A 25,497-nucleotide genomic window follows, 5' to 3' on the forward strand; every position below is an offset into this window, starting at 1 on the left:
CTGGGGATTTGTGGATGAGAGTGCTCAAAAGGCCCTCCTTTGCTCCTGGTTTTAGAGGGTATTGTTTCCGATAGGGGAAAGTTGTGGGGGTCTTTAAAATGTGTGCGAATGGGCACTGCAGGTAAGGCCCGACCCACTTCTCCCTGAGTTGCCCAGACCTGGGGATAAATATCAGCCTCTATTAAGGGGATGCAATTGCTAGTCTGTCCAGGGGCCATCAGTATGAGAGTTCCCAGACTGGTCATAATATCGCTACCTAAGAGAAGTGTGGGGCTCTCAGGCATTATCAACAAGGAGTGAGAGAAAATTCGTTCTCCCCAGGTGCATCCCAGCGGGCGAGAAAAAAATTTGATTCTGGGCTGTCCAGTGATACCCTTAACAGCAGCGCTGAGGCTGGACAGCTGGCCCCGGGGTGGAGAGAGGGACCAGAAAGGGGGAAGGAGCTTGACTGGCATTCCCTCTGTCTCGGGAATTACCTGAGGCTCTGGGTTCCCAACGGCAAGCTGTTCTGGGGAGCCGCCATGAAGAGCTCCAGGTCCCATCAGACCCTGTAGGGGTGCAGGTCATCTGAGCCCTGGCCGATGGAGATGCTTGCGGGCATTCAGACTTCCCATCCCCCTCCACAAGCAGGACAGGGCTTATGGGGCTTTGATTTTGGCTGTCCCCTTTGAGGACATGCCGGCTTCCAGTGCCCTGGGCGGCCCAGATGTGGCATCTGGTACCAGAGCCGCAGGGCTTGTAAGGTCGCAGCTAGGGCCTCAGAATTCTTTCTTAGCCTCTTCTCTTGTTCCTCACTCCCCACTTGGTCCCGGCCGTAAAAGACCCAGTTAGCAGCTCCTAAGAGCTCTTCTAAGGCCCCCCTGGGGGCCAACGGCTGACTTTTGCAGCTTTTTCCAATTATCTGGGGCTGACTGGATCACAGATTTGTCTTTGAGAATGATCTCAGCCTCAGGAGAATAGGGGGAGATAGCTGTATATTTAATGAGAGCCTCTCTCAACCCCTCTAAGAAGGCTGTCGGGTTTTCCTCTCGAGGTTGGGTGACAGCGGACAGCCTGGTGTAATTTAGGGGTTGAAACTTTGACCTTTTTAATCCCTCCAGGACGCAGGCCTGGAAGTGACTGAGGTACCAGTTTCTGAGGGGATCGTTAGGGTCCCAACTGGGGTCTTGGGAAGGGACAGCTTGGGCTCCAGTTGGGAAATGGGAGTCCCCCGTGGGCCCACCCGTGCCCTGAAAATTAATCAGCTCTTCATCCCTGTTCTCTCAGAGGTGGCCAGGACCCCGCATTTCTCCGCCTCAGAGAGGGTTTGATTTAACAGGAGCATTACCTCCTTCCAGGTTAATTCAAACACATAAGTGAGATTTTGGAAAGCTTCTATATGTTTATCTGGTTGTTGGAAAATTTCCCAAGGCCCCCCTTCATCTCTGGTCTTGCCATGACAAGGGCACCTGTACCCCGGCCACAGCGGCAGGTCCCCTTGGTCCTCCTCCAGGTCGGACGTATTCTTGCAAGAGATGGAGCCCCCGAGCGTCAGCCGGGGGTCCAGGATAAGGCAGACAGGTAAGGGCACCTGATCTTAAATCTGGATAAATTGGTGGAGACCCTAGGGAAGATGGAGCTGGGAGTGGAAAATCCTCTGCGGACGCCATGTGCCCGTCTGCCTTTGGTGTAGGTGTGGTATTCTTTCGTTCCTGTCCCCCAGTGTCCGGCCACGAAAGAGCAGCCAGGAGGCTGGCCCAGGCCCTTATTTTCCCTTAAGGCCCAGAAACATTGCACATTGGGTACTTCTCCCCATTTCCCTCATGTTTGCAAAACCAGTCCAGTTGTAACAGGTTATTATAACCAATACATCCCTCAGGCCGCCATGTCTCCTCCAATTGGTACCGTGGCCGTGCCTTGGAACAAAAGAAAGTAAGCTGCCTTTTCTTTAAGGTTTGCGGGTCAAACCATTCCAGTTATTCAGGAAGCATCCCGAAGGAGTACTGGCTTTGGTCAGGGGATTGCAGTTGCCCATCTCTAGGAAGAGCGGAAATGGCATCCCTTACCTCAGTTCCTCACAGTTGATCAGGAGGGCTTCTTCCGGATCCAGTGTCCTGGGGGCTTTGTGACTGGCAGCCAGGGCTGCTGTCTCTTCTGCGAGGCGCTAGTAGTCACTCTTACCAGGCTCTACCTCCAGGGAGCAACCCGCTTGTCCTGACTCTTATTCCCTTTGCATTTCCCAGCCACGGGACTCGAAGGATCCTGGGCTGGGACCCAGAAAGGCTCCTTTAGTGGTGGGTGGATGTGCCAGAATTTTCCTGGCCCGTTGAAAGGTGGCATAATGGGCCTACTAAAATTGCTCTGTTTGACAGACCCGTCTTAAGTGGTTACCAAAGGCCAATTTATGGAGGCACAGGGCGGGCTGCTGGGGAAGGGGGAAACAGCCAAGGTAGAGGTCCGTTCCCTTGCCCTTCTCAGCAACGCCTACTCAGATGTGTCCCAGCCAGACGGGGTCCATCTTAGGATGGTCGCAGCTGAGCAGAGGGGCATGCACCTTGCCAAGTGTAACAAAATGGTCCCCGTGTGTCCCGGAGGCAATCCCTCCCGATGTCCAGTGAGCCTGATCCAGACGGTGTGGGGATCTAGTGTCCGTCACACAAAAACAAGCATGCTTAGTGGCTGCAGGGTCGCAGGTCGAACACTGCTGGCGGGACCCCAATAAGGGAATTCAAGGTGTGTGGGGTGGGGCGTGGGGGGACTACTTCCAACAAGATCTGGGCCACATCCCGGAGGAGGCCACGTGTCTGTGTTCTGTCCACCTGACAGGGTAACAGGTGAAGGGGTAGTACTCAGAGGTGCCACCACAGACAGAGGGCAGAGGCAGAAGGCTGTTCCTCACCGTAATGGGGAGCTGTGGTTGCGATCCCTTGGAGGCCTCTGGCAAGAGGATGTCTGGGGAGGACCTTCCCAGGGATTTTGCATTCCTTCCCCTAGAGGAGGGATCGGTGGGAACCTACCACCCGAGACTTGAGGATGGCAGCCGTGCTTTGCGCTTGAGATGATGACTGCCCATCACGTTGACTGTAACTGAGAGGAGAGACTCGGGGTCCACTACTCACGGTTAGAGGTCCTTGATGACGACCAGAGATCCCGGAGGAGCCCCCAAGAAAATGTTTCAGGAATCTTTCTTACCCCAGCTTTCTGGTGCCCACGGTCCTCGCTCACGCCGCTTGGAGGAATGAAGAGGGAGACCAGACACGGAGGGGGGGGGGCAGCAAAGCAAAGTTTTAAGAGGATAGAATCAGCTCTTCACACGGAGATGGGGGATCCGAGAATAACCCCCTCCCACCCCCAGCAAGGACAGATTTTCTTTTATGCAGTTTTAGCTGGGGCTGTTGCAGCCCAGATCCTTCAGGATTTCTTCATGTCTTTGTCTGATTGGCCCGGGGGGAAGTTTTCCGGGAAGACGATCTTTCCCAGACCAGCCCCCTGGGGTTGTTTTTCCTCCTTGGTATTCCTGGGAGGCCAGAGACTTGATAGGGATCTTACCCAGTGGCTTCAGGTCCTACTAGATTCCTCTCTGCCTGTCCCTTAATCTGTCCCTGCCATAATAGGATGCCAAGTTTGTGTTCCAGATGGACATTTGATCCGCAGAGGAATCAAGGATACCCAAATTTTGCTCACATGGGCTCATTAAAGCAAGTTTTTTTCTTGCAAGGTGACTTCAATTTAGGGACTCTTGGATCAAATGACAGATTTATGAATACCTTAGGCAAGCTTTTCATTCTTCTTTACAGGATTTGTCAGTATTCAACACCTTGGTATGCCAACAATGCGACTTGAAGTCACAGCTCTTTTGTTGATTAAGTGGGTGGCTCTGAAAAGAGCCTTTTGGTTTGGACAGGAGGTTTGAGGTGCACACTCTGCTAGACTCCTACTTGCCCTTGGCCTTGTGGTGGCTCTCGGTCTTCTTGGGCAGCAGCACGGCCTGGATGTTGGGCAGGACGCCGCCCTGCGCGATGGTCACGCGGCCCAGCAGCTTGTTGAGCTCCTCGTCGTTGCGGATGGCCAGCTGCAGGTGGCGCGGGATGATGCGCGTCTTCTTGTTGTCGCGCGCCGCGTTGCCCGCCAGCTCCAGGATCTCGGCCGTCAGGTACTCGAGCACGGCCGCCAGGTACACGGGCGCGCCGGCCCCGACCCGCTCGGCGTAGTTGCCCTTGCGGAGCAGGCGGTGGACGCGGCCCACCGGGAACTGCAGGCCGGCCCGCGACGAGCGCGTCTTGGCCTTGGCGCGAGCCTTGCCGCCTTGTTTGCCGCGTCCGGACATGACGGAGAAAAAGGAACAGACCTGACTAGGGTCAGAGTTGAATCAGCCAGAGCTAACCCTACTTATAGTCTCTATTGGGCACAGAAATGAAGCTGTGCCATTGGCTAAAATTACAGTTTCACTTAAACCAATGGAATCCTGGTTTTCAAATACACTTCTTTTGATTGAACAAAATTAATACGTGACGTTTGCAGAATTCGCCAATTAGATACAGGATTTGACTCACTGCTCCTTTGTTTAAGAAGCTGTGGATAAAAAGGGCACTTAGAGCCTCATACTCGTTCTTCCTGTTATTTTCAGGTCGTTTAACAGTTACTCCCGGCCATGCCCGAGCCCGCCAAGTCGGCTCCGGCCCCGAAGAAGGGCTCCAAGAAGGCGGTGACCAAGGCGCAGAAGAAGGACGGCAAGAAGCGCAAGCGCAGCCGCAAGGAGAGCTACTCGGTGTACGTGTACAAGGTGCTGAAGCAGGTGCACCCCGACACCGGCATCTCGTCCAAGGCCATGGGCATCATGAACTCGTTCGTCAACGACATCTTCGAGCGCATCGCGGGCGAGGCGTCCCGCCTGGCGCATTACAACAAGCGCTCGACCATCACGTCCCGGGAGATCCAGACGGCCGTGCGCCTGCTGCTGCCCGGGGAGCTGGCCAAGCACGCCGTGTCCGAGGGCACCAAGGCCGTCACCAAGTACACCAGCGCCAAGTGAGCCCGCCTGCTGCAGAGCAATCGGTAAGGCTCGGCACACACCCCAAAGGCTCTTTTCAGAGCCACTCAGCGTTCTAAAGAGAACTGGCACTCATTTACCCTGGGTGTTTATTTGCTGTAAAGAAACAGTACCTGACTTCCATGTTTTCACCTGGCGGTAAATTAGTTACAATGTATGGGAAGCTGAAGTAGCGCTGGAGACGTATTTAAAAAGGTTTCGGTCAGGAAGGATCACGTTCATTATCAGACAAATGGAGTAAAATAAAACATTGTTTGTCTCCAAGCAAAACCTGGTCACCTTTGAAAGTCCCAACCTAGCAAAAGGTCTTATTAATAATGCCTCGAGCGCTCTGTCCTTAATTCTCAGGTGTACCTTACAGACGGGGCACTGGGCACGCGCTAAGAGGCGCACAAGTCGTTTCGGGGGCGGTGCTGGCTCTGGTCCCTGGAGTTTGCATTTGCCACGTACTGAGTTAGAAAGGCAGCAGAAAAAAATGGAAGTCGGAGCCGTATTGAAAATGTCAGCGCGCGTCCATGGTGGCACGTGGGTGTGAGAGCCAATCCAGACGCTGCGCGGGCCGTTTGAAGTCCCCCGGGGGCCGCGCTTCGGGAGTCTGTCCGAACCGGTAGTTGTGCGCAGCGCGGCGTGCGGGAGGGAGGAACTGCCGCTTTACTCCCTCGCTTCTCTGGGTGAAATTCCTCTCATGGGAAGGACTGGGCTCAGGTTCCTACCTTTCCGGTCAGAATCCACTCCATCATATTTTCTGTGTCACTTGCATTTCGTGTTTCTATTGGAAGACATTTAAAAAGAAAACTAGAGGAGGGGGGAAGCCCAATTCAGGACGTCAAAATCCCTCTCCCCGACTTAAGCCCTTAGGAGTGGCACATGTAGGAGTATTTTGGTCTTTGCCGGGACTCGGGGTGGGAACACTTCCACACTGAATTGTATTTGCTGAAGTTGTTTTTTGTTTTGTTTTGTTTTGAATAATATCCTTTATCCAATTACGGAGCCGAGGTGTTCGCGTGAGAATATTCTGCACGCGTTGAACAGGAGACACAGGAGAAGGCAGCAGCGCTATTCTTATTCACAAAACAGGAGAAGCAACCGCATATTTATGGCCAAAAGAATCAACAAATTTATTGAGATACGGTCACTCAATAGGAGTCCATACAGAGAGGGGGAAAAAAAGATTAAATACACAGTAGCACTTGGTTGAATTTCAGAAACCTATAATCTCAGAAGGCTCATATATGATACCACTTTATGAAGCTCAAAAATAAATTATTATTTAAGCATGTAGAGAAGCACATGTAAGTGTATGATTCAAAAACCTTTTTAAGAGCTTTATGTATGAGTTTTTAAAAAATCAGGAAATGGACACCTCAGTGACAGACACAGTGTAGACAAGAGGATGTAGACAAGAACAGAGGTAAATACAAGTTGTTGCCAGCATTCTAGATTTACTGCTAGAAGTTCCATCGTGGGTGTTTGATACAATTTGTTTTAAACTCAAGATATTCCCTTTATGTATCAGATACTATACTGAAAACCACAGTAGGGAGAGGACGCTTGCATACAAACAAGTTCCAAGCATCATCTACTTTGTCTTAAAGGAAATCTTATAAAGGAGAATCCCAAACCTTATGGTGTTTCTTTTAGGGAGTGGGAGAAAAAGACTGACAGGTCATTAAGAAGGTCTATGAATTTAGAAAACTCAAGATTTGGGCTACAATTACATCAGCAACCTTCCTCCTCCAGCTCTTGTAAACTTTCCATCTACTGAGATTTTCAAAATCTTTGTGACAGCCCGCTGACCCAAATGGGTGTGAGGAGGTACGCAGGTGTGTGTATTTCGTACACCTTTTATGTGGTCAGGTACATGTGTGTGCGTGTATCCCTCCCTCAATTCTGTTAGAAAAGAAATTATACTTTTTAAATTTATGTATCTCTTCTCCTTCCATCATCTCTCAAGATAGTTGATGATAGTAAATTCACCACATATTTGGTTCTTTTAATCACTACTTTTCAGAGCACAGAAGCCTTTCATCCTGTCCATTAACCCATTAATGCAGACAATCGATAGCAAATTCTGGTATTTCTTTGTTTTACAGAATGAGGGGAACAGCAGACAGAAATCCGGGGGAGGAAGTGGGAAGAGGATTTAGAAGGATTCAGTTAGCTAACCACGAATATCCTGGGCCTGGGGAATGTACGTGTGTATAGATGCAGGTATGGAAGACATTACACACACAGGTATAGGTTTGGATATGGACGGGTATGCTTTGGCGATCAAGGACTGCTTGAATGACTTGCAAGTGTCAGCAGGAACAATATCTAGAAGAATATGGGGAGGGGGTAGCTGAACTCGGTGCAGAATGGACAGAAGCATGCAGAAGGAATCTGTGGCCCCTCTATAAAAGGTTCACATATCGGGCCCATTACAGTCCAGTATTTAGAAGGTTAAAATTCCTAAAAGGAGAGAAAAATAAAAAAAACCCCTCAAAGCTAGATTTTGTGGGTTATTTGTGCCTTGGTGATCCAGGCATCTAACACTTTGTTGTTCAAAGTATCTTGATTAATTTGTGTCATTGCTGATCAGCCTTGGGAAATGGACTTGAGCTCAGCCAAACCTGGATGTCACTTTACTATTTTATACTGGAACAGCTGGTAGCTTTAATAATTCACATGATTTGCCCTTGATAATATTTTTTGTCATTTTTCCCCTAAAGAACAATTTTCAGAACACAAAAGAACAGACCGGAACATTAAAATAGACAAGAGAGTCTTATCCTAAAGGAGAGATTTTTTTCCCCAAGTTATGTTACCTGAAACTGGCCTTTGTCCAGCTTAGAGAAATTCATGTTTTCTTCATTGAAAACTCCATTCTATGGAGGTTGAACAAAATTTACTGACAAAGCTTAACTCTTTTTACTCCTTTCTAGATTCCATGCAGTTTGCCATCCTTCAGTTAGGACACTATCGGGCACATTAACTTAGACCACAACTTATCTTAGTTACATTTTAGGTTCTTTGATGTGGAAAACACCTGCATCTCGTCATCCATAACTGTCCAAACAACCTCAAATGTTTATTTTTTCTGCAGATGACTAGTTTATCCATTGTCTGATACCTTTTAACTTCTATTTCAGAGGCTCACCTTTTCCGATGTCACCAAATCAGCCTCTTCGGGGGTTTCAAGAGTAAAGCAGATGTGTGGTATTAAAAAACAAAACCAATTAACAAAAAGCACAAGGACATTTTTTTCCAGACTTGAATAAGGATAAAAAGTTCCTATCAACTCCTACAGAGTTGAACATACATGTAAGTATTCCTAGGGGTCAATGAATAGGACTGCTCCAGCTTAAGACGACTTTAGAGGGCCCGAAAAGTGCAAAGAGCATGGGTGGGGTAGACTGGAAAGACAGAGACCCCTCCCCCTGCAGATGCACCAGAATTCCCACTGATGGAAGGAAGAATAAAATCAGTGTCTCAGCCAAACATCTGCATTTACATCAAAAATTAGCAAGTCTTTTTGATGGAGAAATTATGAAAAGCTGTAAGGGAACACTGGAATCGCAAAGATATTGATTTGTCCGCCTGCTGCGGCCGTTGAGATTGGGGGGGGTCGCGGCCTGTGTTTACTGACATCGCTGTGACGTCTGTGCTTAATAAACCGCTTTCATCTTGGGGTTAATTTATGAAAAGCAGTGGTTCCCATAGCTGTCATCCTCAAGGCTCCCCTTTGATATTTAATAGTTTTAATGGCCCCTTTCCTATGCTGACGTTAAATTCTTAGGTAATAATACTTAAACGCATGCATAATTTTTCAAAATCATGAAACACCATACTGTTTCATAAAAACAAAGTAAGAGACAGTTATTTTAACAACAAAGGAGGTAATTTCAACCACATATCATTGCTTGGGCCCTACACTCAAAAACATAAATTAGAAGTTGGGTATTTGTACCTGTATTAGTGAGAAATAAAACCAGTGGGATGGATGTGCATATAGATATTAGGAGATTTCTTATAAAGAACTGGTTCGTGTGGTTATGGAGGCCGACAAGGCTCCAGATCTGCAGGCTGAGCTGGCAAACTGGAGACCCAGGGGAGCCGACGGCGTAGTTCCAGTCTGGAGGCCAGCAGCTTCGAGACCCAGGCAGGGCCCATGTCTCAGTCTGAGTCCAAAGGCAGGAAAAAGCCAGTGTCCCAGTTCCAAAGCAGCCAGACATGAACTGTTGTTCAGGGGAAGGACAGCCTTTGCACTCCATTCTTAATTTCAACTGATTGAATGAGGCGCACCCACATTAGGGAGAATAATCTGCTTTACAAATTAAGTCTACCAATTTAAGTGTTTTACTCTCATCCAAAAGCCCCCTCACAGAAACACCCAGAATGATGTTTGACCAAATATGTGGGTAACACACAGCCTGGTCAAGTCGACACACAAATCAGTTGTCACAGAACCTGTAGGTAGAATCATCCTGAAGGCAAAAAGGACCCTGTAGACCGACTCAGAGGATCAGGCACCAGGAAGACACTTACTCTCAGTGATGTGATTTTTCTTTTTTAAACAATAATTCTTGGGAGACATTTGAAAAGAACAAAATACAATCTCAGTTTATAAAATGATTGCATTCTTGGAAATTTCGGTGCCTACTGAACTACACAGAAACACACACATGCGCAAAGACCTCGTGCTTCTTTGTAAAAGGAGTCAGGTTCTAGGATTGATTAACAGGTTTTTTTACCTTCAGATTTGCTATGGGACACTTGGAAGTCGTGCATAACCTGACTCAGTTCTTCATGGGACATCTAGCATCACTGGTCTTTTCCTTTTTTTTTTTTTTTTAAAGATTTTATTTATTTATTTGACAGAGAGAGACACAGCGAGAGAGGGAACACAAGCAGGGGGAGTGGGAGAGGGAGAAGCAGGCCTCCCGCAGAGCAGGGAGCCCGATGCGGGGCTCGATCCCAGGACCCCGAGATCATGACTTGAGCTGAAGGCAGACGCTTAACGACTGAGCCCCCCAGTCGCCCCTACCTGGTCTTTTCCTAAATGTCAGTGCTGCACCTTCCCCCAAGCCCTGGGACAGCCTAAAAACAGTCTGCTTGGTTTCTAGAATGCTCGCTAAAGGGCCACTATTGTTCTCTGAGAAGGCAGACACTGATTACTTTCATTGCAGAAGCTGCAGAAGGGAGATGTCAACGGTGGGAGCTGCCGGAGAGCTTCCAGGAATGCCAGAATGTCCCCAGAAACAGTCTGCGACGCTGAAACGTCCGTTGCGAAGCATCAGCCCTGGGTAAGCCCGTTGGTCCTTGTGCCTCGTGGAACAGTCCCAGACTCCTTGTCTTCTCAGCAGCTTACCTGTGGACGTGTGAACAAGCAGGGGGCCTTGATGTGGAGACGAGGTGGACAGCTTTTAAAGGAAAAGGGCCCCTCACCCAGAAGTCCCCCCTAGTTGCTGATACCCCGGCCAGCTCTGGGTCTGCAGGGGCACCAGTCCGCTGGCTTTGAACTCGGGCAGCAACCATGAGATTTACATTCAGCTTTAGCCCAGTGAACAGAAAAGGCACGGCAGGACATCGAAATACAAGTGGTGGTCCCCCTCTGTGGGATCCACTGTGACACTGGCTGGCTGCCCCTGAGACCTTAAGAACAAATGGGGACTCAGCTCTCCTCAGATTATGACACAGGGAGGCCCGGTGATCCCAAAGAAGGAATGAACTCCCCACAGCCACCTCCTGGGGAGGCCTTTGCACAGTGAGCTCATCGCAGATGCCTCCCACCGGTGTGTCAGACCCGTCCTCTCTCCGTAAAATCAGTCCGCGATGTTGAAGAACTGCCCTTTCTGGAACTTCGGTAGTTAGACATGAGTGAGAACACGCTCTGGGAACGACAAGGCCCACTGCGCCTCCTCGTCGTGGGACGAGCTATCCCCAAACCTCAGTTTTCACTTTCCGATTTCCTGTCCTTCTTCTGAGATGTTGTACCAGCCTAGAAGGAAAGAAATGAAAATAAATGTGTCTTTGGGGGGCAGGGGGTGAGATGGAAGAAGGGGGCCAGTTATCATTGAGTGTGTCCTTGGGGGAGCAGGCAATGCAAAAAAACACGGCCCTTGTCCTAAAGGACATATATCCTAATATAGGAAACTGAAGGAGCTTTATACACGATCTATCTGATTAATGCATCGTGATCTAGTGTGCTTTTTAACATTTTATTTATTTATTTGACAGACTGAGAGCAGAACACAAGCAAGGGGAGTGGGAGAGGGAGAAGCAGGCTCCCCGCTGAGCAGGGGGCCCGATGCGGGGCTCAATCCCAGGACCCTGGGATCATGACCTGAGCCGAAGGCAGACACTTAACAACTGAGCCCCCCAGGCGCCCCCTAGTGTGCTGTGTTTTGAGGGAGATGGAACAGAACGGGCAAATTCTTCAAAGTAGACGCCAGCATTCAGGGCTCAGGCAACACGGTACCAAGGGTAACGAGTCTGGACTCATTTGTGCAGGAAGAGAAGCATTGTTTGGAAAAGGTTTTTAACGAGGCAAGTGACATTTTAGAGATTTTTAACTTGGCAGAAGCGTGCAGGGAGAAGATTGGGGAAGAAGGTGCTCTTGGCAGCGATGGAGGGAGACAGACGCAGGCTCCGAGTCCCTCACACTCTCTGGCACCACCACCCTGTTCCACACTCCACCTCCTCTCTCCTGGTCATGGCAGAGGCTTCCCACCGGGGCGTCTGCTCCCAGCCTGGTGTTCCTCAACTCTGCCTCCCCTCAGCAGCCCCGAGATTCCTTTAAAACCCTTGTCAGGTCGGCGTCAAAACTTGAAAGCCCTTCCCTTGGTCTCTGGGGTGTTGTGTGCGTTGGCTCTGGGCTGTTTTAGGCCCCCAATCCCAGGGTCCCTCATGCTTCCTCTGCTCCAGCCACCCCGATCCCTTTGCTGTTCCTTCTCAGACACGCTGAGCCCGGCGCCCCGGGAGCCTGTGCACTTCCTTTCCCTCGGACTGCAATGCTCCCCCACAGCTCTTCCTTGCCTCCTACGTTCGCTGCCCAAATGTCCCTGTTCTGCGGTCTTGTTATGACATTCCAGCATTAGTATCATGCAAGAAATTGCCTCGAGGCCCAGGCAGCCTCCAAGCATCGCACCACGCAAGCTCTCCCAGGGACACAGCAGAGAAAGGCTCTCGGGCTGCATCTAAATGCTCAAATCATAGCTTCTTAAATCAATTAGAAATGCAATTAGCAAGGGAGAAAAGATGCGCAAGCTGACAGTTTGGTGGACAAGTGGGTGAGAGCCATGCTGCGCGAGTCAAGCGCGTGCACTCTTGTACATCTCGGCTCTCTTTTGCGGCATCGGCCTGTGGGACAGAGGCCGGGCAGCGAGCCGGGCCGCACCCGCACTCCCCGCGGTTTGTGGGACAGACGCGGGCTTTGTTTGTGAGCTCCTGGTGGGCCCGAAGCGGGGCTCATCTAAGGCCTCCTGTTACTGAGTGAGGGCTTTATGTGACTCTTGTGTCAATGAATTCCAAATATTTACCGTCTCATACATTTAGCCAGATCCCTGGACCCTTTCATTCCTACAGTCTCTATTTAACCACATGTGCTCTACTTACTATTTATCCATACTTGAAATATCCTAAAGGTTTTGGCCTCTATGTTACTAACTAAAAACATCTTTTATAATGAAATTGCTAATTTTCAAAAGTAAATGTGTGTGACGATCCCTGGCACAGAACAGTAAATATATGGGGGCTGGATGAAGCACGCTCTCCCTCCTGCTCCCCCTGAATCCTGTGTTTGGCATAAACACGCGCGTGCGCACTCGCGCACATGCACACAGGGGCCTGGGTTCTGCCGCGACAGGGGGCTTCCCATGACATTTCTAGTTTCCAAGTCCTCAGCTGTAAATGAGAGCGGGGTTTAACAAGATGATCTTTATGTTTCCTTCCAGCATTTAGGATTTTGTCAGTGATTTATTTCTCTGCTGTGGTTTCTTTGTGCTGTGGCTTAACTTTCTTAGTCTATCAAACACATTTCAACAAAATCAAAAGTCTTCTCTCTTAACTATCACTGTTGCTAGGAGGATTACTGCTAAATCCAAAAGCAGAGGAGATTTTTCCTACATGCACAGTTGAATTTTGCATAAAGGAATTTAAAAGAGAAGAAAGTAAAGTTTAAAGCCTTTGAAAGTGATAGAAAGTCAAAACAGTAACAGGTTTACAGAAAATCTGTGAAACTTTCCAAAGTTTTTTAAAAAATTATTTGAGGGCGCCTGGGTGGCTCAGTCATTAAGCGTCTGCCTTCGGCTCAGGTCATGATCTCAGGGTCCTGGGCTTGAGCCCCGCCTCGGGCTCCTTGCTCGGCGGGCAGTTCGCTTCTCCCTCTCCCACTGCCTGCCTCTCTGCCTACCTGTGATCTCTCTCTCTGTCAAATAAATAAATAAAATCTTAAAAAAAATTACTTGAAAAACTCAAGTAAACTTCTTGTGAAAGGAATACGTAACAATGAAGTAACATGATAGACTGCCATCACTATAAAAAACATAAATTAAAAGGCAAAGAAACACCACTACATACCAGTTAGAAAGGTCAAAATCTGGAATACTCAAAACACCAAATGCTGGCGAGGATGTGGAGCAAGGTGGGCCATCCTTCACTGCTGGTGAGAATGCAAAATGGAAAAGTGTCTCCCACCTTGGAAGATAGTTTGGCCAATTCTTACAAAACCACACATACTCTTCCCGCACAATCCTGCAAGTACATTCTTTGGTATTTACTCAAAGGAGTTGAGAATTTATGTACACACAAAACTTGCCCTCAGAAGTATATATTAGCTTTATTCAGAATTGTCAAAACTTGGAAGCAACCCAGATGTCCTTCAGTGGGTGAAGAGATAAATAAATTGGTACATCCAGACTATGATAACGTTCAGGGCTAAAAAGAAATGCGCTATCAAGCCATGAAAAGACATGGAGGAACCTTACATGCATATGACTAAGTGAAAGAAGCCAATCTGAAAAGGCTACATACATATGATTCAACTGGGGTGGGGGTGGGGGGAGTCTGCTGCTCCCTCTCCCTCTGCCCCTCCCCCATTTGTGCTCTCTCAAAATTAAAATCCTAAAAAGAAAAAGAATAATTTTTAGTGTATTGTTATAACAAAACAGAGACTAAATAATTCCCAGAGGATTTCCTCAGATGCTTAGAATGAAGAGAAACAATCCACTAATAAATGAAGGCTTTTTTTGGGTGTGTTTTATTTTTTAAACAGTGACTTTTATATCACAGCTGCTTTAATTGTGAAAACAATACAGAATATAAAAATGAGAATATAGGCATGGATTATTCATGCAAATGTTCAGGTGTTGCATAAAAATGTTCAGTAATGATAACTTTCTAAAGTCCCTGCACTTGCCTAAGAAAAAGACAACTATGAATTACACCCCAATTAATATTAGAAATATGTACATGTAATGTGAATATGGAGTTGCACCTAAAATATGTTATAACCCAAACATTCTAGTGGTTTTTGCCGGTTGGTCCTTATGAAAGTGTTTTGAGAATATGGAACTATATAAAATTCTTCCACTCAAATTTGCGGGGTAACATTGTAAAATATAACACTGGATTTTTTTTAAAAAGAATTATTGGTATTAATTTGGTTGCACTGTAGCTTTATCTTAATTTACTCCCCCCCCAACATTTTAAACTTATATCTTGAAAATGAGGTAACAGAACATTAAGGTATTCTGTAAGTATTAATGTATTGTATTTGGCCAAATACAATTATTTATATTTATTTCCAAGTAATGAAACCTGATACTGCTTGCAATTTAAATAATTATATCATAAAATGAGTGTGTGCGTATATATAGTATATACATATATTTGTGCATATATATTGTATATACATATAAAACGTGTTATTTATAGACTTACAGTAAAATATATTCTATTTTAATTTTCCCAATACTTTTACTCCAAGGGGATGCCAAAAACTTCAAAGGTATTGGGTCTCCATTTTCTGATTATTTCATGCTCCTAGTTACAGAACAGCAATGACATGGATCCTAATCCTTTGAGATTTTAGCTATATATTCTGTGAGCCCAAATACACTATATACATACATTAATACATACCCTAAAATAATTATACATATAATACATTTTATATATTATATTTTATTTATATCATATTTAATGGAACTAATGGAATAATCAGAAACTGGACAGTCCATGACCTTCTATTTTTTGGTACCCTGTTGGACTAAGAATGTTAGAAAAATTCAAATTCCATATTCTTTTCAAATAAGTGGTGTACAGATGATAATGACTGGGAGAACCATTAGGAACTATACATGCTAACAGCATCCTTATGTTTATTCTGTGGACTATATAGAATTTTTCCAAAGCTCAAAATGGAATATAAAAATTACTAAGGTATTATGAGTATTCTTTTAATATATATCTGGATAAGAGTCCATTTGTGTGCTTTCTAAATTTTAAATTGTATTGTTTTTAAAGACACATTATTTAGATTGGACAAATCTGGTAAATTAACCTTAAGAAGGCAGTGTCTTTTGTTGGCAGAGAAGAATGATGCTATTAGCTCTGGAAGAAAAGTGAGTTAGATTTAAAAAAAAAATTCTGGGCCCAGATAAAGGACTTTCAGTGGAAAGGGTAACATGCACTTATCCTCTGGAAACAGCACGTGCCATTAAAGTGGTCTTGAGGTTCCCTGAGTCAGAAAGGTGCAGAGTGCTCAGAGAACTCCCTAACAGAAACCCTAGATGGAGATTTTGGTCTCTATTCAAGAACCAAAAGTCGTTGAAGAAGAATTGATTACAAGTTTTGAATTAATGGGTCCAAGACATCATACTGACTGAAAGTAAGGACAATCTCAGATGTCTGAACTAACAGTAGGAGTAAAAAAAGGGGGGGGTGCGCCAGAAAGCATGAAAGAACCCCCATGTTTAAGTAGTGCTAATGTGAGAATTAAAATTAAACAGAACAATTTAGTTGTCACTTGGAATGGATTCAGCATGTAAACTGGCAGAATTCATGATGCTAATCAATTGGAACCAATCCTGTGACGAGCTGATCAGACCTTTACGCTGTGTATCTCAGGATTCCTCTTTCCCCAGGTCTTGTACCTCCCTTTCTGAGGTCAGCATCACATCCAGAGAAAGCCTCCCTCCTGGTACTCTTGAGTTCTGTGCCCACACAAGAAAGCCCCACCTCTTTCAATGCTATAGATCAAGGCTCAGAAAGAGCCCCCTGAGAAACTCACTGATGCTCTCTTGTTCACGGAAATTTCATCTCAGGACAGCAAATTTCATTTTAATGACAGTCATCATTGGGAACACAAACTGACTCGCAAGGAATTCTCAAATTGTCCTGTGTATCAGCTTCTGCCAAAGACATCCCTAAAGGTACCACCAACACTATGGTTGCTAAATAAATAAATAAATAAATGTTTGCTTTCTTTTTGATTCTCAAAATACAACCTGGGGACCTAAGGGGGTTTCTGAGACCCTTTTGGTGGGTCTGTGAGGCTAAATTTATTTGTGTAATAATCCTGAAACTTAATTTTTGCACTGTTTTCCACTTGACAATTATATTGCAATAGATTGAATGCAGAATCAAATACTGTGCAAGAATCCAGTTGTCTTCTATTAAACGAGATAGTAAAGATACTTACAAAGTGTAAAACAATGCCACTCTTCTAAATTTCTTTGTGATTTTGAAAAATATAGCCATTTTTCATAATATATATGTTGACGTAAAATGGGACTTGACCATGTGAAAATCAATGAACAGAAATGCCACGCCAGAAATAGAGAACATGAAAATGTGAGTGATGAACATGAAGCAGGGTCAATTTCCATCTTTGTGGAACTTCACTAGGAAAGATGCAGAGGTGGAGTGCAGGGGGCTTTGGCTTATCCAAGACACGTGTACAAGAAATAACCAGTAGAAAAATTCAACTGCAGAGGTAGAGCCTGGATTAGCAATCCTCATCCTTAACTGGTGAAAAGAGGTGACTAATTTAGGTTCTCATTTTCCTTTCTCCATATTTATCCCAACACCATGAAGTTATTCTGTGCAAATGTAGTCCTAGAGTGAGGGAGCAAGAAGGAACATCCCTAGCATTGATGTTAAAGAATAAGTGAAAGGGAATGTGACTTGGTAAGTTTCCTTTAAATCAATTTATGTGATTCACAGAGCATTCTACTGGGAAGGAGGATGGTGACTGAAAAATGGTGATATAACCTAAAGGGAGATAAACAGAACTCTGCCAATAAGTTTTTCACTGCAAGTTGAGGGATTTTTTCTTTTTCACCTTAATTTGCAGTTTTCTCACTAATTAGCCCAATGGGTAGTTCTTAAAATTAGAATTTGGATAATAAATGAAATATGCACAATAAAACTTTTTTTTTTTAAAGATTTTGAGAGAACACGAGCAGGGGGAGAGGGGCAGAGGGAGAGGAATAGTGAGAAGCAGACTCCCCCCTGAGATGGGAGCCCAACCCCAGGGCCGGGATCATGACCTGAACCGAAGGCAGACGCTTAAACGACTTAAACTCAGGTGCCCCTGCATAATAAATTTCTTTTGCCGTGTTTGATGTTTGTAACGTGCAAAAAAAGTTAGACCTTATTGAAAATGCACAAGACCAAAATGTAGCTTTGCACAAATGAAGAAGCATGTACAAAAGCCTTCAGATGGAAATTTGCTTTTGCCTCTCAAAAACAAAAACATTGGCTTTTGCCTCTCACTCTTTGGAAAGTGTGGATGGCTCTAACAACAACAACAACAAGCCTTTGGGTGTCTGATGAATACCTTTGCAGCAGGCGGGCTCACTTGGCGCTGGTGTACTTGGTGACGGCCTTGGTGCCCTCGGACACGGCGTGCTTGGCCAGCTCCCCGGGCAGCAGCAGGCGCACGGCCGTCTGGATCTCCCGGGACGTGATGGTCGAGCGCTTGTTGTAATGCGCCAGGCGGGACGCCTCGCCCGCGATGCGCTCGAAGATGTCGTTGACGAACGAGTTCATGATGCCCATGGCCTTGGACGAGATGCCGGTGTCGGGGTGCACCTGCTTCAGCACCTTGTACACGTACACCGAGTAGCTCTCCTTGCGGCTGCGCTTGCGCTTCTTGCCGTCCTTCTTCTGCGCCTTGGTCACCGCCTTCTTGGAGCCCTTCTTCGGCGCCGGAGCCGACTTGGCGGGCTCGGGCATGGCCGGGAGTAACTGTTGAAGGCTTGAAAATAACACAATGAGTGTGAGGCTCTAACTGCCCTCTTTATTTACAGCTTCTTAAAACCTGACTGGCTTTGGCACGGGGGACAGTAACCAACACCCCTCTACCCCCTCCCCACCAACAAAAGCCAAAAGGGTAAAGAAAAACAGGCTGTACTTGGCCTCTTCACTCACAGCTTCTTACGCGAAAAAGGTGTTTAAAGAAATCCAGTGATTGTAGTAAATTCTGGACGGCATCCTACAGTTATCCAATCAAAATAAGAGGCTTTCAAAACCAGGATTCCATTGGTTTAAATGTAACTGTAATTTTAGCCAATGGGACAGCTTTATTTTGGCGCCCAGTGAACACTATAAGAAGTGAAGCTTTCTCCTACTCGGTTCGGATCCTAGACACTGGGGACTTCTTAGTATGTCAGGTCGCGGCAAACAAGGCGGCAAGGCTCGCGCCAAGGCCAAGACGCGCTCGTCGCGGGCCGGCCTGCAGTTCCCGGTGGGCCGCGTCCACCGCCTGCTCCGCAAGGGCAACTACGCCGAGCGGGTCGGGGCCGGCGCGCCCGTGTACCTGGCGGCCGTGCTCGAGTACCTGACGGCCGAGATCCTGGAGCTGGCGGGCAACGCGGCGCGCGACAACAAGAAGACGCGCATCATCCCGCGCCACCTGCAGCTGGCCATCCGCAACGACGAGGAGCTCAACAAGCTGCTGGGCCGCGTGACCATCGCGCAGGGCGGCGTCCTGCCCAACATCCAGGCCGTGCTGCTGCCCAAGAAGACCGAGGGCCACCACAAGGCCAAGGGCAAGTAAGGTCTCAGTAGCAACAACTTCAAAACCCAAAGGCTCTTTTCAGAGCCACCCACTATTTCTGCATAAGAGCTGGGACCGCAGTTTTCTCGAAATTTTAAGCTCATATATGACTAACACCACTTTTAGCTCTAACGTCTCCCCAATACAGGTCTCCCTCCCATTCTGTACCTGGACCTGATATGGGTACGAATTTGTGGCTTGGTGCGCGAAGTACTGTGGCTTGGGTGCGCGAAGTACTACTCTATGCGAGCCGCGACCAATGGGAGTGTAGCGCGGGCTTTTCAAAGTAGTGTCTTGTGTATCAACCGCGAAAACAGGCCTGCAATTTAGACCTAGTTTAGACTTACTTAAGGGTTTGGGATGGCCGGGAAAATTTGCAGTTGTGTACAGCTGTTTTCAGAAAAATTTGGGTGGCTCTGAAAAGAGCCTTTGGGGTTTTGTCGCCTTTTTAAGGCAAACTTCCTACTTCTTTTTCGGAGCCGCTTTCTTCGCCTTAGCAGCCTTAGGTTTCGCTGCCTTCGGTTTCGCGGCTTTGGGCTTGGCCGCCTTCGGCTTCACCGCCTTGGGCTTGGCGGGGCTCTTGGCCGCCTTCTTGGGCTTAGCAGCGGCTTTGGCTTTCTTGGGGCTCTTGGACACCTTTTTGACACCAGCGGCGGCAGGCTTCTTGGCTTTTTTGGGCGTCTTCTTCACCGCCTTTTTCGCTCCCGCGGCCTTTTTGGGCTTCTTAGGGGTGGCCCCGGAGGGCTTCTTGGCTTTTGCTGCGCCCGCCTTCTTGGCTTTGGGCTTGGCTTCCCCCGAGGCCGCCTTCTTGTTGAGCTTGAAGGAGCCCGAGGCGCCGGTGCCCTTGGTCTGCACCAGGGTGCCCTTGCTCACCAGGCTCTTGAGGCCCAGCTTGATGCGGCTGTTGTTCTTCTCCACGTCGTAGCCGGCGGCCGCGAGCGCCTTCTTGAGCGCGGCCAGGGACACGCCGCTGCGCTCCTTGGAGGCGGCGACGGCCTTGGTGATGAGCTCGGACACCGGGGGCCCGGACGCCTTGCGCTTCGCAGCGCCACCGCCCGCCGCCTTCTTGGTCGCCTTCTTTTTGGCAGGCGACTTCTCCACCGGCGCCGGGGCAGCCGTGTCAGCGGGAGCGGTTTCCGACATGGCCGAGAGCAGAAACTGCTACGAGAAGAAAGGTTGCAAATCTAAAGCGCAAGTCTTGCAATGCAGCCTGACTCCGGCCAGGGGCTTATATAAGCCGGTGCTGCTCTGTGATTGGTGGAGCGTCCAATCCACTGCCCTCAGGCAGCCGCCCTTCCCGGTTGGACTCCCTAATTGTGTTTGTTAGCTCCCAAAACCTGATTAAATGCTGAACATAATTATACAGAATTTGACGCTTTGAAGCTCTCAAGGAAGACAGCAGGCTCCACGTTCACACACGGGTTTGTGTTTTCATGAATCGTGCGCAACAGATGAAAGATACTTTTTAAAAATCTTTTCGGCTTGTCTTAAGAATCCACTGGGTTTAGGGCATCCTGTTAGTTAGTTGAAAATTGCAAAAACTTCCTACTAAGTATCAAGTGGACGTTTTTAAACATGTTTTGTCCCTAGGTTCTGCCTTCGGTTTTTGCAAGAGGAAAGACACGGTTTCCTGGGTTTGGGCATAAACGTTACTTCTAACTGTAGCAAGTTAACACAGGCAGGGCAATAGATTGCCTAGTGCCCCAAATTAACCACATAGATCTTACTTTAAAAACCAGTTCTGCCTCCTAGGAGTTTGCACGTGCCAATGTCTTTAGAGAGTGTCTTTTCAGCTTGGAAAAGGTCAGTAGGCAGAGTGACGTCTACCTGCAGCAGGAGGAAGAGGAATAGCTTTGGCTTGAGGATCCAATGACCTGGATTCATATTCAAACCTAAATTTGATGTTTTTGATTGAGATGCTATCTGCCTTTAGTATTAGGCAAATCCATTATAATAAATCGGAAAGATGCTTAGTGTGCTCTAGGAAATACTCAAACCTGCTGAAAGTATTCAAGGGTTTCCAGTAGTCCTCAAAAACACACTGTTTAGATAACATGGGACTTTGTCAGGTTTCAAGGTGCTCTTCCCAATGCTCCCCAATTCAAACTCCTTATCTCCACCAACATTTAATAAAGTGCACTGTCATAAACACTCTTCTGTAATGTGGGCATTATTGTGTGTTTGAGGGAGTAGAGACCGTACTTCGACCTGTACTTCAGAGAAATAGTTGGCTACTGACTCATGAGAAAAGTAGATTGGGGATTCAGGGACTGCAAGTTATAGCGGGTCAGAAGAATTCAGAAATATATCAGCATCCAAGAGAACTGAAGCAATAATCATGAGGGTGGTTAAGTTTGCTGTTTATTTGGGGAGAAGGTGGAGTGGGGAATGGATGGGATTTTGTGACTGGCCTGGATGGTAAGGGAGGTCTAATGATTAGAATCTCTACTGCAGTCAACACTCACTATGTTATTCCCTGTGAAAGACGGTAGGGAAGTTTAAAGGCACCAACGTATTTCTCTCCAAAGAGCTCCTGAAGTTTAAACTGTAGCCATCTAAGGCCAAATCTGGACAGTTTCCTGTTTTGTATGGCTCTCAAGCTAAGAGTGGTTTTTATATTTTATTAATTGTGCTAGAAAAAATAAAAGAGACCATATTTGGCCTGCAAAGCCTCAAATATTTGCTATTTGGCCATTCTGCTATGCTTTGGACTCCTCCACATAGAGTATGGTGTATTGCTACAAGCCTGCCTCTTTCAGAACAATGGAAATCAAGAAAATAACAAGAAAAATGTTTTAATCAAGCATTTCCCACTATTTCAACCACAAAACTTTCAGAAGATCAGGGCGGAGGGGACCTCCATGCTTAAGGAGCAGGAAAGAGGTATAATCAAGGGCTAACGTTCATTGAGCATTCGCTAAGTGCCAAGAACTAAGAATGCTCTACAGTTTTAATTCATTCGCCACATTTTACAGCTATACAGGCTGAGACCCAGAAAAAGGATGAGTAACTTGGCAAGCGGTTATATGGCTAGTAATTGGCAGCTCTGAGTTTGAAGCTAGACCACCTGGCCTCAACTCTATTATGATGGGGAAATCATTCAAGGCGTGGGCAGAAAACAATCTCTGAAGCTTGTAAGAGGCAACATCAAGTAGTCCCTACAAAGAGCCACTAAGGATCTCTAAATAATCTATAGGAAGAGGTTCTTTCTGGTCCCTTGGGTCTGAACTCTTTGCCCTCAATCCCCAGGCATTCCAAAAAGCTTTAGGAGCCAGTAGATTGGATATGAACCTCTCTGAAAGGATATATCTGAAAATAGGGGAAAGAATATAAGGTCCAGATGGCTGAAGTCTCCAGAGAAAAATTGCTAACTCCTGGAGGATTTGAAGTCAAAAGAAGTAAAATGGGTCAGTGGTATTCATATGTGAAATGCATGAAGAGACTTCAAAATCAAACTGGACAAAATATACAGTCAAGGTCAGTTAGGAAACCCAGAATTCTAAGTGTGGAAACCTGTTAACAGCTTTAAAATATGATTTAATTCCCATTATGATTTATTTGAAAAAAAAAAATGAGAATCCAATTTCAGACTGAGGAGCACACTTTTAAAACAGGTGGACAAATTTTTAGAGCTACTGGGAGCTCATTGTACAGACAGCCTGCAGGTTGGTGTCCAGGTCATTGTTGGCCCATTTTCCACCATAATCACATACACAAAGCCCAAGAGCATACTCTTCTCAAACATTACATTGACACAGGGGAAAAGAGAACACCACTTGTTGGCAATCCCGGTTTTGTTCCTTCACATCACAGGAAAGCAAATAAAAGGCACGTTTCTGAAGTAAAAGCATTGGGGGGATCATTTGGCAAAGATAAACTGTACTTGCCATTTACACAATCCATAGGAACTTGAGCTCAACTTTCCCAAAACTTGAGCGTCCTTTTTCTGTCACTTCCTGTAGTCTAGAAGGTTTAATTTCTAAAATGGTTGGGTCATTTTAAAAATGCTTATCCAGGAACAGCTCCTTCCTGCGCGCATTTTTCAGCAGGGTCTGCCTGTGGAACAAAGTTTTACTGAACATAGCCACCTTCTCCAGTCCTCAATTTACTATTGAGCACACAAGACCTTCCTCGAAACATCCCCGAGTTCTTTCTCATAGGACTGTAGTAACATACTCCAAGGTTAACAGCTCTTTCTGAGGACAATGGAGGGGCTCTGAAAAGAGCCTTTGGGGGTAGCGTATACGGAGTACGCTAGGAAGCTTACGCCCTCTCCCCGCGGATGCGGCGCGCCAGCTGGATGTCCTTGGGCATGATGGTGACGCGCTTGGCGTGGATGGCGCACAGGTTGGTGTCCTCGAAGAGCCCCACCAGGTAGGCCTCGCACGCCTCCTGCAGGGCCATGACGGCCGAGCTCTGGAAGCGCAGGTCGGTCTTGAAGTCCTGCGCGATCTCGCGCACCAGCCGCTGGAACGGCAGCTTGCGGATCAGCAGCTCGGTGGACTTCTGGTAGCGCCGGATCTCGCGCAGGGCCACCGTGCCGGGCCGGTAGCGGTGCGGCTTCTTGACGCCGCCGGTGGCCGGCGCGCTCTTGCGGGCCGCCTTGGTGGCCAGCTGCTTGCGCGGGGCCTTGCCGCCGGTCGACTTGCGGGCCGTCTGCTTCGTGCGAGCCATCGCCAAGTAGAGGTAACAACTTAAAGCTGCAAGAAGAGAAAGCAGTCGTCCCAGTATTTATAGCGAGCCCGGGGTCCGGATTGGACAGGAGCCTCCCGCCCCACCCCGCGCACAGATTGGTTCTCGCTTCAGTCCTCTAAGGACAGGAAGCATTTTCCCGCCTCCCGCTTAGGTCTCTAGGATAAAGGACAAAGAAAATGTCTTTTTTTTTTTTTAAAGCCTCCAAGATGCATCAAAATTCTTTAAACTATTGTTTTGAGAATCCGAAACTGCCTTCCTTCCACTATTTTAAATAAAATACAGTTATGACTGGATTCTTGATATATTGCTTACTGAAAATTAGAGGACGGAGTAAAACGGAGGCATTAGCATTATTTGAACCTCTAACCATGTTCTCTGCAAGGACTTTCAAAAGAGCTTAATCACTCAGCTTTTCATAACAAGGGTTGGCCAGGTTTACGCTAGAGAACACATGGTAAACTAGCTCGGCTTTGAGCACAACGGTTTAACAGCGCAGACTCAAGGGGGTGGGGCCTAAGTGTCGACTCCAGTCATTGTAAGTTTTGGCACTTCCGGGACAATCTTAGGCACATTGGTACTTGCCTCTTTGAAATGAATTCTTGTGTACCCCAAGCTCATCTGATCATGGTCAGGTGCTCTGGGAAGCGGATTGGGAAGAGGTTTACAGGTCTTTAGAAGATTCTGTGGGTGGCCCTTAGAAGGGCCTTTTGTGTGAAAGGCGTCGCAACTTAAATCGATTTTAGCCCCCGAAGCCGTAGAGGGTGCGGCCCTGGCGCTTGAGCGCGTAGACCACGTCCATGGCCGTGACCGTCTTGCGCTTGGCGTGCTCCGTGTAGGTGACGGCGTCCCGGATCACGTTCTCCAGGAACACCTTGAGCACCCCGCGGGTCTCCTCGTAGATGAGGCCCGAGATGCGCTTGACGCCGCCGCGCCGGGCCAGCCGCCGGATGGCGGGCTTGGTGATGCCCTGGATGTTGTCGCGCAGCACCTTGCGGTGGCGCTTGGCGCCGCCCTTGCCCAGGCCCTTCCCGCCCTTGCCGCGGCCAGACATGCCTGCAAGACAAGTACAGCTTTGTGCCTCCGAGGTAGCAACTTATATAGTAGTTTGTCGGACCTGTTTGGGAACACCGCAGGCCCGCTGTATCCGCTCAGGGAGGTCCCGAGCCAGAGCCCGGCCCACGTTTTAGGGACCAATGCGAAGGGCGGTGCTTAAACTCTGTTAAACCGGACGCCTCTTGGAAAGTTCGTGCCGCGCTTTGCGCCTGCTCCCTGCCGCGGGGTGTGGGGTTTCTGGGCCCAGTCTGCTGGCTCTCCGTCTCTGAGCTTTGCCGCAGTCGTGACTTGTAGCTGCCGGCATCGAGTGGCCCCCCTCCGGAGTCAGGATCGCAGTCCCCTGGGCATTTGTGCAGGCGTCTCGCTCGCAGCGACCTCCGTCAGGTCGGCTGCGGTCAACGCCGCCCGGTCACAGCGTCGAGGTGCGGTTAACCTCACCTTTCTTCAGTTTGCTTCTCTCTCCTTTACATTTCACTCGCTCTGTCTTTCCCTTTTTTCCATCCCTGCCACATAACTCTTTAGGTTTCTAAAGTTGTTTGAGGAAGGTCCTTGGAGAGCCGAGGAGCGGGCGACCACGCCTTTCCGAGTTCCCTCCTCTGCGCGCCCCCCAATCCTTTGTTGAACTGGGAAATCCACTGCACCCAGAAACCCTCTGCCTTTAATTTACAAATAAGGT

At 47.6% G+C, this 25,497-nt stretch overlaps 6 protein-coding genes across 6 annotated transcripts; 1 reads left to right on the forward strand and 5 right to left on the reverse strand.

Annotated features, from left to right (window-relative positions):
- Positions 1-3,833: 3,833 nt before the first annotated feature.
- On the reverse strand, positions 3,834-4,306 carry LOC148164200 (histone H2A type 1-E). The gene has a single exon (XM_088024199.1). It carries the CDS (start codon positions 4,304-4,306, stop codon positions 3,914-3,916), a length of 393 nt encoding a protein of 130 aa, XP_087880325.1. The 3' UTR covers positions 3,834-3,913.
- Positions 4,307-4,591: 285 nt separating this feature from the next.
- On the forward strand, positions 4,592-11,289 carry LOC114199806 (histone H2B type 1-K). Its single transcript, XM_088024205.1, has 3 exons — positions 4,592-5,034; positions 8,161-8,332; positions 10,198-11,289. Exon 1 carries the CDS (start codon positions 4,631-4,633, stop codon positions 5,009-5,011), a length of 381 nt encoding a protein of 126 aa, XP_087880331.1. The 5' UTR covers positions 4,592-4,630; the 3' UTR covers positions 5,012-5,034; positions 8,161-8,332; positions 10,198-11,289.
- On the reverse strand, positions 9,877-18,277 carry LOC148164201 (histone H2B type 1-K). The gene is made up of 2 exons (XM_088024206.1): positions 17,853-18,277; positions 9,877-11,009 (listed from the first exon to the last, which is right to left on the reverse strand). Exon 1 carries the CDS (start codon positions 18,248-18,250, stop codon positions 17,870-17,872), a length of 381 nt encoding a protein of 126 aa, XP_087880332.1. The 5' UTR covers positions 18,251-18,277; the 3' UTR covers positions 9,877-11,009; positions 17,853-17,869.
- Positions 18,278-18,715: 438 nt separating this feature from the next.
- H1-5 (H1.5 linker histone, cluster member) lies at positions 18,716-20,269 on the reverse strand. The gene is made up of 2 exons (XM_088024210.1): positions 19,540-20,269; positions 18,716-19,025 (listed from the first exon to the last, which is right to left on the reverse strand). The coding sequence occupies exons 1-2, from the start codon at positions 20,214-20,216 to the stop codon at positions 18,797-18,799; spliced, it is 906 nt and encodes a 301-aa protein (XP_087880336.1). The 5' UTR covers positions 20,217-20,269; the 3' UTR covers positions 18,716-18,796.
- Positions 20,270-22,637: 2,368 nt separating this feature from the next.
- On the reverse strand, positions 22,638-23,767 carry LOC114203786 (histone H3.1). The gene has a single exon (XM_028097087.2). The coding sequence runs from the start codon at positions 23,745-23,747 to the stop codon at positions 23,337-23,339; it is 411 nt and encodes a 136-aa protein (XP_027952888.1). The 5' UTR covers positions 23,748-23,767; the 3' UTR covers positions 22,638-23,336.
- Positions 23,768-24,390: 623 nt separating this feature from the next.
- Positions 24,391-24,819, reverse strand: LOC114203785 (histone H4). Its single transcript, XM_028097086.2, has one exon. It carries the CDS (start codon positions 24,817-24,819, stop codon positions 24,508-24,510), a length of 312 nt encoding a protein of 103 aa, XP_027952887.1. The 3' UTR covers positions 24,391-24,507.
- Between the last annotated feature and the right edge of the window lie 678 nt (positions 24,820-25,497).

This window comes from Eumetopias jubatus, unplaced genomic scaffold (genome assembly GCF_037043125.1).
Source record: "Eumetopias jubatus isolate StellerSeaLion01/CBP00866 unplaced genomic scaffold, mEumJub1_p1.0 scaffold_6, whole genome shotgun sequence".
Lineage (NCBI taxonomy): Eukaryota > Metazoa > Chordata > Mammalia > Carnivora > Otariidae > Eumetopias > Eumetopias jubatus.

Bases quoted from the DNA above. Each gene is read 5' to 3' on its own strand.
- LOC148164200 (XM_088024199.1), bottom strand. From the start codon at position 4,306: ATGTCCGGACGCGGCAAACAAGGCGGCAAGGCTCGCGCCAAGGCCAAG.
- LOC114199806 (XM_088024205.1), top strand. From the start codon at position 4,631: ATGCCCGAGCCCGCCAAGTCGGCTCCGGCCCCGAAGAAGGGCTCCAAG.
- LOC148164201 (XM_088024206.1), bottom strand. From the start codon at position 18,250: ATGCCCGAGCCCGCCAAGTCGGCTCCGGCGCCGAAGAAGGGCTCCAAG.
- H1-5 (XM_088024210.1), bottom strand. From the start codon at position 20,216: ATGTCGGAAACCGCTCCCGCTGACACGGCTGCCCCGGCGCCGGTGGAG. The intron at 19,026-19,539 runs GTAGGAAGTTTG...CTTGGGCAGCAG, and splicing joins AAAGCGGCTCCGAAAAAGAA to CACGGCCTGGATGTTGGGCA.
- LOC114203786 (XM_028097087.2), bottom strand. From the start codon at position 23,747: ATGGCTCGCACGAAGCAGACGGCCCGCAAGTCGACCGGCGGCAAGGCC.
- LOC114203785 (XM_028097086.2), bottom strand. From the start codon at position 24,819: ATGTCTGGCCGCGGCAAGGGCGGGAAGGGCCTGGGCAAGGGCGGCGCC.